Source organism: Macaca fascicularis, chromosome 9, assembly GCF_037993035.2.
Source record: "Macaca fascicularis isolate 582-1 chromosome 9, T2T-MFA8v1.1".
NCBI lineage: Eukaryota > Metazoa > Chordata > Mammalia > Primates > Cercopithecidae > Macaca > Macaca fascicularis.
Genome location: NC_088383.1, coordinates 123,484,584 through 123,501,360, shown reverse-complemented (window position 1 = coordinate 123,501,360; position 16,777 = coordinate 123,484,584). Strand labels below are relative to the sequence as shown.

The following is a 16,777-nucleotide window of genomic DNA, read 5'->3' as shown; positions in this document are numbered from 1 at the left end:
TGAAAAACCGATGACTAAACATTTCCATCCCTCTCCTTAGCAAAATGAAAACTGATATCCAACTATATTTTACGCTGTACCTTTTCTTGAAACATCAGTCATCCTATGGCTGTGTACATTTTGATTTATTAATTATATTTTGACAGTGAGCTACTAGAAGCAAGGGGTTTTTTTAAAAAAATAGGATTAATGAAAATATCTTCACTTTGAGACTTAAAATGGAGATCTCTCAAAGAAAATATTTTGATGTGCTTTCTAGGCATACCAACATCACCTAAAATTCAGTATTAGCCGTTTTTAACAGATGTATTATGCTTCCCTTATCTAGGCACGTGGTGTTAGTAAGTATGCTTGGTTAAGTACCTTCTAGAAAGAGGACTCAGGGCTGTTCTTGATCACTTTTAAGATCCTTTCCAACCCTAAGATTTTCAATCAGACTTAGAAAATATAAAATCATTTCCAACCCTAAGATTTTCAATCAGACTTAGAAAATATAAAATCATTTCCAACCCTAAGATTTTCAATCAGACTTAGAAAATATAAAATCATTTCCAACCCTAAGATTTTCAATCAGACTTAGAAAATATAAAATCATTTCCAACCCTAAGATTTTCCATCATACTTGGAAAACATAAAATTATTAGGCATCACTACAGTAGAGAATGCCACAAAGTAGCAGATTTTAGTGGACCTTCATCTGCAGAGAATTTAGTGTCTGTGGCTACTAGTGGGTGTCTCCTGTGTATAGTAGGAGAAGAATGGAGACCCCAGTAAAGATCCAAGATTCCCTGAGAAATAGATTCACAAGGAAGATTCTGGCCTCTAATAAAACTTAATGGTGATAGTGTGCATCTGTGAAGACTTCCTGTTAAGCTTCTTGCTTCTGGATGGGTAGATGAGAACAAACCCATATGCTACCTTTTTTTTAAATAAATTGTACAAGAAATAAAACCAAAGGAATTAACAGAATGATAAAAGGCTGCAATCTTCTCTCTAAGACCCTAGATTTAATACTTGCAGATAATTCAAACTATTTCATCCTTTGATAATGTATAATTTTCTCTACACTGGTAAATATTTATGCTGTTTATTGAATTACATTAAATGAAAGTTCTCAGGAAATTTTTTTCCCTTATTTCATGGGCTACCATATTCATTTTATTCATGCCCAGGACATGGGTCTTGATTTAAGCCCTTGTCTATTTGGGTAATAAGAAATCCTTTATGCTGGGCCAGGCGTGATGGCTTACGCCTGTTATCCCAGCACTTTAGGAGGTTGAGACAGGTGGATCACCTGATGTCAAGAGTTCAAGAACCAGCCTGACCAATATGGTGAAACCCCGTCTCTACTAAAAATACAAAAATTAGCCGGGTGTGGTGGCGTGCACCTGTAGTCCCAGCTACTTGGGAGCCTGAGACAGGAGAATTGCTTGAACCTGGGAGGCGAAGGTTGCAGTGAGCTGAGGTCGCGCCACTGCAATCCAACCTGGGTGATAGAGCAAGACTCTGTCTCAAAAAAAAAAAAAAAAAAAAAAATCCTTTATGCTGCCACCCTGCTCATGTGCATGTGCTGAGGTCACTGAGACCCCAGCCATGGAGTTACCAGAGTGGCGTGGGGTTATAGGGGCATTGTTGTTCCAGAGATCCCTGAATAGTGAGGGGAGTGGTCAGTCAACACTTCTTCCCCCAAAAGCTCATGTCCTTATTGAGAAAGTTTCCATCTGTTCCAATCATGGTTCTGATGCCAATAGACTTTAGAACCTTCTCCTTCTCCTTCTTTCCTTTCACAGTATATTACATGTATGCCTGATGCCACTCGTTAGGCTTTATAGTTATTATTTTGAGGTCTGCCCTTCTAAAGTGAAGCTGGAGGAATTCTGATAGCATACTTGTGATCCATACAGAACACCCCAGAGAGTCCACTCCACAAGTTCTAGATGCCAGATGATGATTTAAAACCCCCTCAGTCTGGGTTGAAGTTGAATGGTCCATTCTTCCTGAGATAACTGAGTTTCCAGCCTCCAGTACTCCTGCTGAAGTTCTCGGGATCATATAGACCTCTTTGCCACACAGGGAACACAAACAGGTTTTCCTTGTATGTAGGCAAAATAAAATTCAACTTACAGTGGGATAAGTTTGCTTAAGAAAAAAAAAAAAACCTGACCCTTACATACAAATACAATGATTGTCATTTTTTTAATAAGCATTTCAGAGGGTTCTGTTTTGTCAGGTGCTTTTTAAAAACAGCTGTTGTTGAATCTAAATGATGTGTCTGCTACTGGCTGAACAGAGACCATCCAGGTGACCATTTCTTCTCACCAAAGCCATTTATTCTCAGAGAGTGACTCTGTACCCGCCTGAACCTCTTTGCACTCTCCCCCACTTTGCCTCAGCCTTAGCAGGTGCATTCTTAACCCTTTCTCCTTCCTCCCTTTTCAGCCTCCTGATTAACGTTCTTTATTTTGTTTTCCCTTGGAACGATGGCACTTTCCCTGCTCCTGTGTTAATTTCTGTTCTTCTTTTCTGTTTCCACCGTGCCCTGCCCCTGACTCCTTGCTGCACAGAGCTTTTGTCTCCTGGTGTGCAGAGGTTGTCGTACCTGCGCACCAGCAGCCTCAGCCCCACCCACAGCGACTCCCGCCCCAACCCCCCTTTCCGACACCACTTCATTCCCCATATCAAAGGTAAGGAGGCAGGTTTCTCCAGGCAGCACCCTGCATAGTGGAGATTTATTAGCACCCTGGGAAGGCTAATAAGGTGTATCTCCAAGAGTTAGTGCCGAGCTTTTGAGCTCTCAGCATGCCTGCGTGTGTCATGACTATACCCAATAGTTGTCTTAGAATGGGCATAGCGTCTCTCGTTGGGAGAAATATGTCACTTCTAAGGGCTCTAGATGAAGAAGCAGGAAGTATGTTTAAGACCATAAAATTTATTATCCACTGCTTTGAAAAAAGAAAAATATATATATATATTATTATTTTGTTTTTGGATGTATTGAAACAAAATATAATATATATAATTGGAATATTTTCCTGGGTTCAATACGTAACAGGTCACAGCAAAACACAACAGTGTTTAGTAACAGATATACAAAAGTTGTCTTACAGGTGATAAACTATAACCATATTAACATGTTTGGGCAGCATTAAAAGATCTATGGCAACATCAGTGTTTCTCCTTGAGCTGACTCAGAGCAGTCGTCTTTTGATTTGTCCTAAGTCCCACATGATGGAGAAGAGAGGCTTTGCCTTCTGTTTTCTGTTCCTGCCTCACATGTCTGCCCCATCCCTTCATTTTCATCATTGTCGGCAATGCTTCTGCAGCCATCCTCAGTTGGGACTGTCCACACTGGGGGAGCCGAGAGCCCTGACGAGGCTATGAAGGGGTCATAATTTAAAATTAAGTAGGAGTTCCTGGAATGGTGCGAACTTGATTTGAACCAAATTAACCAACAGTAATAGCTGAAGGATGGAGGAGGAGGCAAGCACAGATGTTATCACGGGTCTTAAAACAGTCCTAAAGGACTCTTAACCATGTGCTGCTCTGCGTGTCATATCCCTGATGCTTCCATTGAGGAGCTTGTTCTGGTTTACTGAATTTTCGTTGTCAGTCTACCCAAGCTTTTTCTTTGTGCTCACTTGGTTGTTGAGTGGCTGAATCCTAAAAGGTACATGTACTGTACTTATCATTATGCAGTGATGCTAATTTCAGCATTCTCTGTGTTTTGAAAATAACATTGCTCATTGAAGCAATCGTGCTTATCAAAGACACACGTGCCTGGAGTTAAGGCACACGTGCCATTTGCCATTAGCAAATTTTTTGATAGGTACAACACTCTCTAAAACTCTTGACAGATTATTTTACTTAATTTTTAAAAAATTTTTTTTATTTTTTTGACACAGAGTCTTGCTGTGTCACCCAGGCTGGAGTACAATGGTGCAAACTTGGCTCACTGCAACTCCGCCTCCCAGGCTCAAGCGATTCTTATGCCGCAGCCTCCTGAGTAGCTGGGATTACAGGTGTGCACCACCACACCCAGCTAATTTTTGTATTTTTGGTAGAGATGGAGTTTGGCTATGTTGGCCAGGCTGGTCTCAAACTCCTGGCCTCAAGTGATCCACCTGCCTTGACCTCCTAACGTGTGGGATTACAGGTGTGAGTTATCATGCTCAGCCAACATTATTTTAAATAATGAGTGCTAGTTAGTATTTTTGGGGAAAATTTTTATTTATAAAATGTCAAGATGATACTTTAGAGAATGTTTATAAAATCATAAAGAAATTATGCTGTTTTTTTTTTTCTTTAAAAAAAAAACCCTTCAGTTGTATATTTTAAAGAGACTTTACTATAGCAGCCATTAGTCAAATTAAGATTTTGGTTATTTCTGCTGAGGTGGGCAAATTGCTTGAGCCCAGGAGTTCAAGACCAGCTTGGGCAACATGGCAAAACCCTGTCTCTACCAAAAACATGAAAACAAAATTAGCTGGGCTTGGTAGTGCATGCCTGTAGCCCCAGCTATGCAGAGGTTGAAGCAGGATTGCTTGAGCCCAGGAGGTGGAGGATGCAGTGAGCCGAGATCGAGCCACTGCACTCCTGCCTGGGTGACACGGCAAAACCCTGTCTCAAAAAAAAAAAAAAAAAAAAAAGAAAGAAAAAAAGATTTTGGTTATCTCTGATATTTAAGAAAAAATACATTATTGATTCATTAAAATGTAAACTTCCTCACTTGGCTATTATATGTTTCAACTTTTAGAGAGAGACTTTTTGTAGAAAGAAAAGTGTCACAGGCCCTATAAAGTTACACAGTTTGTACAAATAACACAGCACAAAGTGTCAATAGCTGGTCAGTGACTAACACTACTTCATGTCCATGAGTAGCCATGTGGACAGTTGAAAAGCCCATGGACACTGGAATCTTGGGTTCAGATATCTCCGTTACTTGCTAGCTGTGTGACCTTGGGCTGCTTATTTATCTATCCTGTTGAGTGTCACTTGCCTCCTCTATAAATCAGGAACAATGAGACTCCTACATCACCAGGTGAAGTATCTTGGTGTGGAGCGCACCCACCTTGGTCAGTGTGGTGCTCTTAAATTGCTTTTTTTTTGTTTTTTTGGAGACAGAGTCTCACTCTGTTGCCCAGGTTTGCATGCAGTGGCACGATCTCAGCTCACTGCAGCCTCCGCCTCCCGGCTTCAAGCAATTCTCCTGCCTCAGTCTCCCGAGTAGCTGGGATTACAGGCATGCGCCACCATGCCCGGCTAATTTTTGTATTTTTAGTTTCACTATGTTGGCCAGGCTGGCCTCAAACACCTGACCTCAAGTGATCTGGCCATCTCAGCCTCCCAAAGTGCTGGGATTACAGAATTGAGCCACCGTGCCTGATTTTAAATGGTTTTTGATGCCATCATTCTGTTCACTTTTCACAGCATTCTTGGGAAATGGACTCAGTGAGGAGACCAAATATGGAGGCCCTGGCTAAGTAACTGTCCAGGGGCTCACCTCTAGGACGTGGCAGTGCCTGGACTAGACCCAGGCCCCCTCCTCCCCAGGAACGCTCCTTCATATGAGGGCCATGCGTTTCAGTATAAATATGTGTGAAGATAATTTTTAAAGCACACTTTTATTTTTCATCCCTTTTAGCCAGAAAATTGCATTCTTATTGAGTCTTAGACCAAGAATTATCCTCAGTCATTTAGATCATAAAATTAAGAAATATTTACTTTTCCGTAGAAATATTAAATGATTATAAAAATTATGGCACCCCTATGTTCCTAAATGGTGCTTTATTAAAAATGTAAGGCCGGGCGCGGTGGCTCAAGCCTGTAATCCCAGCACTTTGGGAGGCCGAGACCGGCGGATCACGAGGTCAGGAGATCGAGACCATCCTGGCTAACACGGTAAAACCCCGTCTCTACTAAAAAATACAAAAACCTAGCCCGGCGACGTGGCGGGCGCCTGTAGTCCCAGCTACTCGGAGGCTGAGGCAGGAGAATGGCGTAAACCCGGGAGGCGGAGCTTGCAGTGAGCGGAGATCGTGCCATTGCACTCCAGCCTGGGCGGCAGAGAGAGACTCTGTCTCCAAAAAAAAAAAAAAAAAAAAAAAGTAAATATACATTCTTTTCTGTTTTCAGTCTGCATCTGAAGTTTTTGACACCGTCAGATATTCTGGATTTAAATGATAAAAAGCGTTAGGCCAAAAGGAATTAGTGACCCTGAACTTAAAAACATCTAATAATCTCTCTCCCCTTGTCTTTTTACTAGACATGTACCTATAGTTTGTTCATATGAAATAGTCTTTATGCTTCAGATGCAAAGTATAATGTACATAACAGTATATACTTAGTTTTTCAATCATAGATACATGGTGGAGATTTTGTACATTAAAGATATTGCTTTAAAAGCCTAGTGTATTTGGCTAAATGCCGATTCTCCAAGGAATTACATCTTAGTTATTTTGAAACACATGTGTCCTTTTACATGGAAGACCTCTCCGGCACTTAGAAATTTCAGAATAGGGGAAACCTAGAGCCATTGAGTAACATATCCAAGATATCTTTGAGATAAGTCAATGTCATCCAGGGTTTTTTGTGGCCCTTCATTGACTTTTATCTTGGAGCTTGTCTTGGAGCTTGAGGGAGTTTTTCTTGTTTGTTTGTTTTGTTTTGTTTTTAATGGATGTGAGCTGGGAGCTTGACCTAAGGTCGGATGTCCATCTCGGAGGCAGGGGGCGCCATTTGCCACTCTGGCAGCCAGAAGCCCAGCCTTCCATTGCCCAAGTCCACTTCCTGGTCCTTGTTTCTGCAGTGTGTGACCCAGGCCTGGGCTCACTGAGCTGAGGATGCCTGCATGATTGTAAAGCTGAGATGCACGGCACAGACTGTTTCTCTGCTTCACTGGCTTCCCCATTCATTTTCCATAACATCCATTGTTGGTTGGGTGTATCTTTATTTCTGTCCTCCAAACTTCCTTGTAGCCTCATTCTATCTTAGTATATCTTTGGGCCATTTGGACAACCTTATGCCTAGAGATTTGGAAAAACCATTTTCACTTTGTTTCGGGCTCTGTTTGTGAAGTGTCTGCTAAGTTTCTCTTCCTTCCCCTTTGAAATACTGCTAGACATGACATTCTGTGTCCATGAAGTATAAATTGGATTTCTGAGCAGGAGGGGTATATATATTAAATCTCTTTGAAAGGAATCTTTCCTCTTTTGCTATAAATACGAGTTGCCATGATGTAAATATATATTTGACACTTGCTGAAGGAAACTGTAACTCTTATTGATGCTTTAGACAAGAACCGGCAATCTTAAAACTGTCACAAAATTCTGGATGCTGCCAACTTATCTTAAGGCTCCCTCAAGATGTTCATTTATATTTGGGGATGTAAGCACTCTGAGTCCAGAAAGCTAGGCAGTGCTCCAACAGGTCCCCACAGCAGAATCGCACACCCCCATCTCTATTCACTTGTCTTAGAATTAGTCACTCGGGCTCTCATGGTGCCAAAAAGAAGAATGAAAGTGGAGACAGGCATTTAAATTTGTTAAGTACAGTGAGAGTCCTGTAAGTGAATGCGCCCCCGAGGTCTAAAAAATTGGCTTACTAGGGTAATAGGAAAGGAGGTAAAACTGAAGGCCAAGAAATAGAAATAGAAACATAAATAGAAATATAGTAGCTTGTCACTACAATAGATACAGAACACTAGCAACTTAGGGTGGCCCAATCTGAGGACTTAAAGGAACAAAATAGCCATGAGTGTGAGAGAGATATATATATATACTATTGTATTATACACAGATACACACACACACACACACACACACACACACACAGTAGTTTTGTTTTTTGTTTTGAGACAGAATCTCACTTTGTTGCCCCGGTTGGAATGCAGTGCTGCGATTTCAGCTCACTGCAATCTCTACCTCCCAGGTTCAAACAATTCTCCTGCCATAGCCTCCTGAGTAGCTGGGATTACAGGTGCCTGCCATCAACACCCGGCTAATTTCTGTATTTTTAGAAGAGACAGGGTTTCACCATGTGGGCCAGGCTGGTCTCAAACTCCTGACCTCAAGTAATTCACCCGCCTCAGCCTCCCAAAGTGCAGGGATTTCAGGTATAAGCCATCATGCCCGACCTATTATTTTTAAACAGTATCTTATTCTGGGTTGATAGATGATGACAATGATGGTGATAATAATGATATCTTCCAAATATGAGATTTCATCTGGTATGTCACAGATTGCTTTGTCTAAGTAAGGAACTATGCACAGATAACCTCTTAGGGCCCCCATCAGTTATTTCCTGCCGGGGTTGGGTTCAAAGTTTTATCATTTAAATAGGGAGTTGGCCAGGTGCAGTGGCTCATGCCTGTAATCCCCGTATTTTGGGAGGCCAAGGCAGACAGACCACTTGAGGTCAGGAGTTTGAGACCAGCCTGGCCAACATGATGAAACCCTGTCTTTACTAAAAATACAAAAATTAGTTGGGTGTGGTGGCACATGCCTATAATCCCAGCTACTTGGGAGGCTGAGGCAGGAGAATTGCTTGAACCTGGGAAGCAGAGGTTGCAATGAGCCGAGGTCGCACCACTGCACTACAGCCTGGGCAACAGAGCAAGACTCTGTCTCAAAAAAATAAAAATAAAAATAAGGTGTTTAATTTAGAAAAGGGAAAGAGGCCTCTTCTTGAGAATTTTCCTTTTTGTTTAGAAATGCCCAAAATTTGTCATGCCTTTTGTATTTCAAGGGCTAAGAATTTGGTACCTAGAAACATTATCTATTCCAAAAACTTATTCCCCAGTGAGCGGTTGTGGTATGTGGAAAGCACATTCTGCAGAATTGCTGAGATGGGTGTGTCACTGGGTCTCCCTCTACCTGATTTTTAAAAATGCTTTGTGGGAAGTTTTAAATGATTATAGTTAAATCTACTTATAAAATTTGAACATACTAGTGTTTTTTTTTTTTTTTTTTTCAAACAACTGGAGAGGTGAATGTTTGCTGAAGCCATCCAGCCTAATATAGAACCACACCCAACGGGTGACAGCATTCAGCCAGAAGCCACTCCTTGGGAATTCAGACAGCTACTCCATAACCTCTGAGAGGCTTTGATCATATTCAAGAAGTGAGGGGCTTCTAGAGGCACTGGCCACCAGAGGGTCTTGTTAATAGAAAGATTTTAATCCCTGGACAAATGTCTAATTCTAATAACCTTAAAGTTTGTGTCCTGCATATGCAGATATTTTTGTGCGTGCGTGACACGGGCTAATAATGATAAAAACTGATTTAATGGGGGTTCATTTGATTGTGTATTATAACCAAAACCTATGAGAACTTTCCTGGAAACATCTAATTTTCTACAAGGACAGTGGAGGTCGATGTGAAAGAACAAAAGCACGCAGCAGTGTGGTTCAGAAGCAGTAGCAAAAGTTGAGACCCGGTGTACCTTCTATCGAGAAAAGACCATAAGAATGATTCTGTTTTTCAGTTATGGATTACCCTTGTTAATAATTTCTAATGTTCATAGGATTAAATCATTTTTCTTCAGTGAAACAATTAAATTGGAGCTGTCAAGGATTGGCTGTAATGGGGAAGTTATAAAAGGGGTGATCCCGGTGCTGTATACAGTAGGTCTTTACTTATCATCATCAGTAGGTTCTTGGAGACTGTGATTTAAGAGAATTGATATATTAAAATAAGAGTCTAGTTTTTCCCCTCATCAATGTTGTGATGAAACTAGGTTGAAATAAACAACGTTCTTCAAGGACCTGCTGTATGTTATTTTGCTTAAAATTGCAGTTTCCAATAACCTATTGATGTTAAGTGAGGACTTCACTACACTAGCATCTAGCTTCCTTTAATTTAGAGATTAGGGAAAATTGATGGTGAATCTTGCCATGGTGCTTGCTAAATTAGGCCAATAAATAGCTGTGGAGGTAATTAATTGGCCTCCTTCAATCATTCATTCACAGACATTTATTAAGCACTTACTCCTGGCCAGGCGATACACTGAGCACTGATGACGATAAATGAGACCGAGTTTTAATTCAGCAACAGGTTTAAAACACTATTTCCTTCTAAATGCAAATCAAAATCTTCCTTCCCCTGTTTTCCTCTGTGTTTTTTATACTCATTTTTTCCTGATGTGAACTAGTTATTTCTCTTTAGAAGAGGGTTAAATGAGATAACATTTTTATAAATTAGCTTAATAGGTCAATTGTAAGGGATGATATTTCACAATTTTGGGGAACTAATATATGACTTAAATAATAAAGTCAACATTATAACATATTTGGGGCTGGATGCTAAACCGACTCTTGAGAAGAAAAAACAGAAGTTTCAGAACACCAATAACCAAAAGCCAGGAATGTAAATTCGACTCAGTAACAGACACAGATCCCATATTTGGAATATCTTACTGCCCATTTAGTGTAGATCTATACTCTGGTTACTTAAAAATGTATATGCTGAGACATTAAAATTCTCTTTTTTTTTTTTTTTTTGAGACAGAGTCTCGCTCTGTCGCCCAGGCTGGAGTGCAGTGGCTGGATCTCAGCTCACTGCAAGCTCCACCTCCCGGATTTACGCCATTCTCCTGCCTCAGCCTCCCGAGTAGCTGGGACTACAGGCGCCCGCCACCGTGCCCGGCTAGTTTTTGCATTTTTTAGTAGAGACGGGGTTTCACTATGTAAGCCAGGATGGTCTCGATCTCCTGACCTCGTGATCCGCCCGTCTCGGCCTCCCAAAGTGCTGGGATTACAGGCGTGAGTCACCGCGCCCAGCCAACATTAAAATTCTCTTAAATGTATTTTAGAACTCTAAAAATTGACACCTTTCACACTTGACTGGATAGATTTAGAAAAATTTGCCCTGAAGCAACTGGCCAGAGCTCTATTTTCTGATGATCTATGATTTATTTAAAATTATTAGTGTTAATAGATAAATAAATTGAACTTTATCAAAATTTTTAAACTTTTGTGTTTCAAAGAATTCCACCAAAAAAGTGAAACGACAGCCTATAGACTGGGAGAAAAATCTTTGCAAATTCATATTATTTCTGATAAGAGACCCGTATCCAGAATATATAAAAAGCTCTTACAACTCAATAGTAAAAAGCAATTACCACTACTAATTTATTGAGCTTTAATAGTCCTACATCTTCTGGTGTCTTCCTGAGACAAATGTTTGCCCAGACATAGGGTAGGAGGACAATTTAGGCCAGTTGAAAATCTCTTTCTAATTTTGCACAAGCTGAATCAGTTCATCCCGGCCATTCTCCTGGTCAGAAGGGAGTGATGGTGGATATGGTGGCACTTAAGGCTTTTGCAGCCACCTCTTTGCTCTTTTCTGGCCTGGTCCCTGTTCTCTCCTCCAAGTGCACCATGCTGTCCAGACAAGGTGGCCAGTCCTGTTGCTCCCCCAGATGTCATCCTTCTCATGACATTCTAGCCCTTTCTCATGACATTGCAGCCCTCTGGAATATGGACTTCCCACCCTCCCATTCACCTGCCCGCTCACCTGGTGAGCTTACTCTTTGATGCCCAGCTCAAACCTAGCTTGAAGAATTGGTGGCACCTTCATCTGAGTGTCATAGCATTTTTCTTATACCTCAGAGTAAACAATTACATGTCATTATATGGTATTTAAGTCTGTCTCCTTAGATAGCCCCTAAGTCCCTTGAGGACAGGGAGTGTATCTCATTCATCTATTTGTCCTCAGTAGTACTCAGTGCCCAGCCATAGTAGGTGTTCAATAAATGTTTCAGTGATTGAATCATTGGCCTGGGTGGAGCCTCATCTTTGAAGTGAAAGGTGGGGAGAGGTATAAATGGTTGCGAAATACCTGGCTATACGGGTCTGACTCTATCTTGTATATTTCAAAGTGAGGAAAACAGAAACATGCTGCAATTGAAGGCACTTTGTATTCCTAAGGGGAAGGACTTGGTGACCACACAGGTTCCCAGACTTAACCTTCAGATCGGAGAAACCTCTGCTAATTGCCAGCTGCTGCCATCATGCTTGAGAGTGATTTGTATTTGGGTTTGCCTAGCCCGCCCCTTTACACGCTTGGGATTTAACCATCTGACAACTGATCCTGAATCCTGAGCAAGCAGCTTTCCATCCCTTCCAATGTCCGCTCCCTCTAATCGATTTGCTGCGAGCTCACAGCTTTCAATGCATGCCATTGGAATGACGCACCTGACCGCTAGCTGCTTCTAACCCAGCTCCACCTGAGTTCAAATCTCTGTGATGGAAAACTAAACCTGATATCACCTTTGCAAGTCAAGTTGATAAATTGAGTGTGTTTCTTTTGTTTCTCCTTTTTGATGAACCTCCTTCCGGTCTGTTGTTTTGAATTTTTATTACGCTTGCTTTGTTTTCTTTGTTTCTCTCTCCCTTCTCTCATTTTGTTTTTTCCATTCTTCTCATTGGAGGCAATGAGCCGTCCAGCGGCCGGAACTCCCCTCTCCCTTACCGGCCAGACAGCCGCCCTCTAACTCCAACTTACGCTCAGGCCCCTAAACATTTCCATGTTCCAGGTAGGAGCTGACACAGTCTGTGTCTTGGTGTCCTGTCACAGTGTAGAATGTAGCCTTGTAACCTCGTCTCGTCTCATCTCTCATGCTCTTTTAATTGGGATGCACAGTTAACAAACCCTAAATTGCAGGATCTGACCTAGGGGGCCTTTCAAAAGTTTTATGTGTTAAATGCCAGGATTACCTTGAAGGTTTATGTTTTCTCAAATAATTTTTGAAGAGTGTGGGTGATGGGTAAAAGCAGTTGAGTTGTGTTGTTTTGCTTTTTAGTAAAATTTTCATTGCACCATTTGATCATTGCCTTCTGAGGTGCCTTTCTGTGGTTTGCTGTCATTGACTAATTATAGCAATGGCAATCTAGTTATCTTCCCGTCCAAAAGATTGAACCACAGTATCACCTGACAGAATACTTTTCTATTTCCTGTTTTTCTCTAACGTGGAGACTTTCTCCAAGGACTTTTCAGAAAGATGTAGAATTGGGTGAATTGGTTGGTCTTTCTGCAGCGCATCATAGACTAGCCACCTCCACAGCCCATGAAGATATCTTGCAATTTAGGCTTGGTGCTGCAAGCTTTGCTCTAGTAGTCACAAGCATTTGCTGTCATAATACAAATAGTAATTTGACATCAGAAACTGAAATAATCAGAGCCCATTAATATCATATCTTAATGTTTAGAATCAGCTCACTTTGTAAGGACAGGATTAGCTGTCAGAGGTAATAATATTATATTTCTACCAGCAGTTTATTGTTTTTTGCTTTGTTTAGCTACTGAAAGTAGTGTAATAAATTATCCACTATATTAACGTAAGTGTACATATTTAGAATCTATAATCATTTTTTTTCTTTCGCTTCTCAACTTAATAAAACAGAGGAAAGTTCACTGAGCTTTATATCACTTAGTCGGGACTGTCCTTTCTAAAAACGTTTAATTGAATCTTGAAAATTAATGTTCTATATTTGGGATTTTTCACATAAAAATGCCCTACCAAGATACAGTGCCCACGGTTCTGGGGAAACAGAAACCTTTTGAAATTTCCTGAGTATTTATAGTTAAAGCAAAATGGTTCCATAATCCAATGGGGTCTTGTAAAATATATAAATAGTGTTTCGCATCTCTTTTCTTTTTCATTCATTCATTCTTTTTAAAAAAAAATTGGCCTGTATAAATTAGGATTTGTTGAACATCCCGTCAGTACACAAGGCTAGCCTTGAACATAAAAAGTTTCTATGTCTTTTTTTTTAAAAAAAAAAAAAAACCTTTTGATTTTTCTACATTGCTTTCCACTGTTCCACTCATTAGTTGAAAAGTAAATTGAGCCACTGGTATCTACTGGGGGCTCAATTTCTAGACAGTAGCAATTTGGGGATTTCCCCCAAACTGGTTATGTCTTTCTCACCATAAGAGTACCTCCACTGCTTGCATTTCTTCCTGTTTTAATCCCACTTTCAATGAAGTGTGTATTTGAAATAAATGGCTCATGAGTTAATCACATCTTTATATATCCTAAGATGTATTACAAAGGCTTCCATAACACTTGCATATAGTAAGCCACTCATTTCTATAATTTTTCTTCCAATAAACTCAATCTTTGTAATACAGAAATTAACCTTCTGGATTATTTTTGTTCAAGATCTTCAGTTTGATTTGCCGTTTGGTTGATCTGTTTTTCCCATCGCTGAACTGGTTCCCATAATCACACACCTTTGCTTTTCATTTCCACAGATCAAGGGATCAACATTTACCGAAAACCACCCATCTACAAACAGCATGGTAAAACCCGCTCTCCTCTGCGTAGCTTTTAAATAGCAAAGTCAGCCGAACTTCTCCTTGCTGTCCTCTGAAAGGCTTTTCCTGCTGCTGCTTTTGAGAGTAAAACTGGTGCATCCAGCATATTATGCCTTTCTGGTCTACTAAGATGTAAATATTGTGAAATTGATTTTCCTGGATGGAGAGCACTTAGCTTGATTAGAAAGCTTCTAACTTGTTTCTGAGCCCATCAAACCATGTGTCATTCCATTCCTAGAGAGGGGGAAGTACTGGTCACACAGCAACTCACAAACATCCTAGCAAGACTTTTTTATATTTTGCCATCAAATATAGTCACCCTTTAAAATAATTTTGATGAGACTAATTTAAACTAGTGAAAAATCAGCCACCTAGAAAAACTAATTTGACTGAGCCTACATCAACTTGGCTGTCCAGGTCTCCGGTTTCTTATTGGGTATGAAGATGTCTGCACAGTGGAGTGGACAGGATACAAGCTAACACAGAGGTCGAGGCCCTGGTCCCACTTTCTCCCTGAATGGCTCTGTGACGTCATTTCTCTGTGCTTCAGTTTTCTCTTCTGTAAAAACCAGTTAGTTAGATCAGTTTGTCTCTGAACTTCCTGCAAACTAAGAATCACTAACGTGTATGTATAATTCAGTTTTCCTTTTTTTAACTCAGGAACTCACATGACTTTATGTAAATCACATTTTCCTCCACCGTTATTAAGTCTCTATAGATATATTGACCATAAATCTTTGTGAAAAGATATCCAAAGCTGGTCTTCAGGTGATTTCAGAAAATTCTACACAAATTGTGCCTGGAAATTTGAAGGCTGCCTTTAGAATCCAGCTGACGTACATGAGTCCTTAAGAGTTAGGATAACATGAGGCCAGGTGCAGTGGCTCACACCTGTAATCCCAGCACTGTGGGAAGCCGAGGCGAGTGGATCATTTGAGGTCAGGAGTTCGAGACCAGCCTAACCAACATGGTGAAACCCTGTCTTCTGTATTAAAAATACAAAAAAAATTAGCTGGGCATGGTGGCACACACCTGTAATCTCAGTCACTTGGGAGGCTGAGGCAGGAGAATCACTTGAATTCAGGAGGCAGCGATTGCAGTGAGCTGAGATCACACTACTGCACTCTCCAGCCTGGGTGACAGAACGAGAGTCTGTCGCCCCCCTCCAAAAAAAAAAAAAAAACAAAAAACAAAAAGAAAGAAAGAAAAGAAGGAAGAATTAGGATGATGTGAAAATCAAATAACATTGAAAATGCACAAGGAAAAAACTTTTAGGCCAGAATCAGGAAGACAAAGAGAAATGTATATATCATAATGGTTCTAGAGCTTTGATTTTTTTTCTCATCTTTTTTTTTTTTTTTTTGAGGTTTTAAACCATACGCTTGCTTTTTAAGTTTGTTAACATTGTTTTTGTTTTTGTTTTTTATGGTTTAATGTCTTTCCACACACTCATTAACATGTGAATGTTTAACTACTGACTTCACCAATTCTAATGTGTAAGTACTGTTTGAAGTCATCCTTTTGTTATTAATGTAAGAATAAAATTATCAGAGTTTGATGTGTCAACTTAGAGACTTTGAAAAATCCTATCTTTAGGTCCTCCTCTCTGAACAAAAATAATCAAATAATTAAAATTTAAGGAGATTGGATAATGTTAGATTATTTGTTTGGAAGGAATTAGTTGACTTCTTTTCATAATATTTACTTTGACTGAAATCTTTCAGTCTGTTGTAATTAATTAAAAATAGCCCAGCCAGAGCAGTGCTTTCCAAGGGATGTTTTTGCAAAACAGCCATTCCATGCCAAAGAAATAGTTGTTATGCCCGAAACTGGTATCTGTGCCCTGATGCATTTGAGAAGGGCTAGATTTAATTAAAGTCACATTTGTTCTTCATAATGCAGAACTTCTGAGAACTTCTTATATGCTAACATGTTTTGTCCATCTTTAAAAAGGGGATTTTGTATGTAGTGTTTTCCAAGTTAAAATGTTTTTCTCATGAGGTTAGAGATTCAGAGAAACACTGTTTAATGCCTGGCCAAGACTTTACCTCCTAAACTGGGCACAGTGGCCTGCACCCATAGTCTCAGCTACTTGGGAGGCTGAAGTGAGAGACCCACTTGGGTGCAGGAGTTAGAATCCAGCCTGCACAACATAGCAAGACCCTGTCTCCGAGGAAGGGGGAAAAGACTACCCCTTTGTACTGGGGGACCTTGGTTGAGTTATTTAAGCAAATTGAGACCCAGAAGGTTACTCAAAAAATGGAGGACTTAGAGCTGAAGATTCAAAAGGTTATTTCCAGATTTTAAATATGTAAGCCCAGAAGAAAACAGTTATTTAAGGCATTATAAATACATTTTGAAATATTTAGTGTCATCCCTGGCCAATTTGCAAAATTAGCCAGAATCAGGGACTGTCCATTTAACCTGGTTTGTTTTGCTCCATCTCTGTAGGTTAGATTTGG

General features: G+C 40.2%; 1 protein-coding gene across 38 annotated transcripts in view; it reads left to right on the top strand.

Annotated features, from left to right (window-relative positions):
• The window catches only part of ABLIM1 (actin binding LIM protein 1), a 389,359-nt gene that overhangs the window by 354,177 nt on the left and 18,405 nt on the right, over nucleotides 1-16,777 (top strand). For 15 of the 38 annotated variants that reach the window (XM_045362237.2, XM_065521449.1, XM_074002823.1 and 12 more), the window contains one exon: nucleotides 14,253-14,300. In XM_045362237.2, coding sequence (XP_045218172.1) covers nucleotides 14,253-14,300 — 48 coding nt within the window. Of the gene's footprint in view, nucleotides 1-2,564; nucleotides 2,685-12,426; nucleotides 12,532-14,252; nucleotides 14,301-16,777 lie in introns of all 38 variants that reach the window. The other 23 variants (XM_074002827.1, XM_065521447.2, XM_074002826.1 and 20 more) reach the window with 2 other exon arrangements.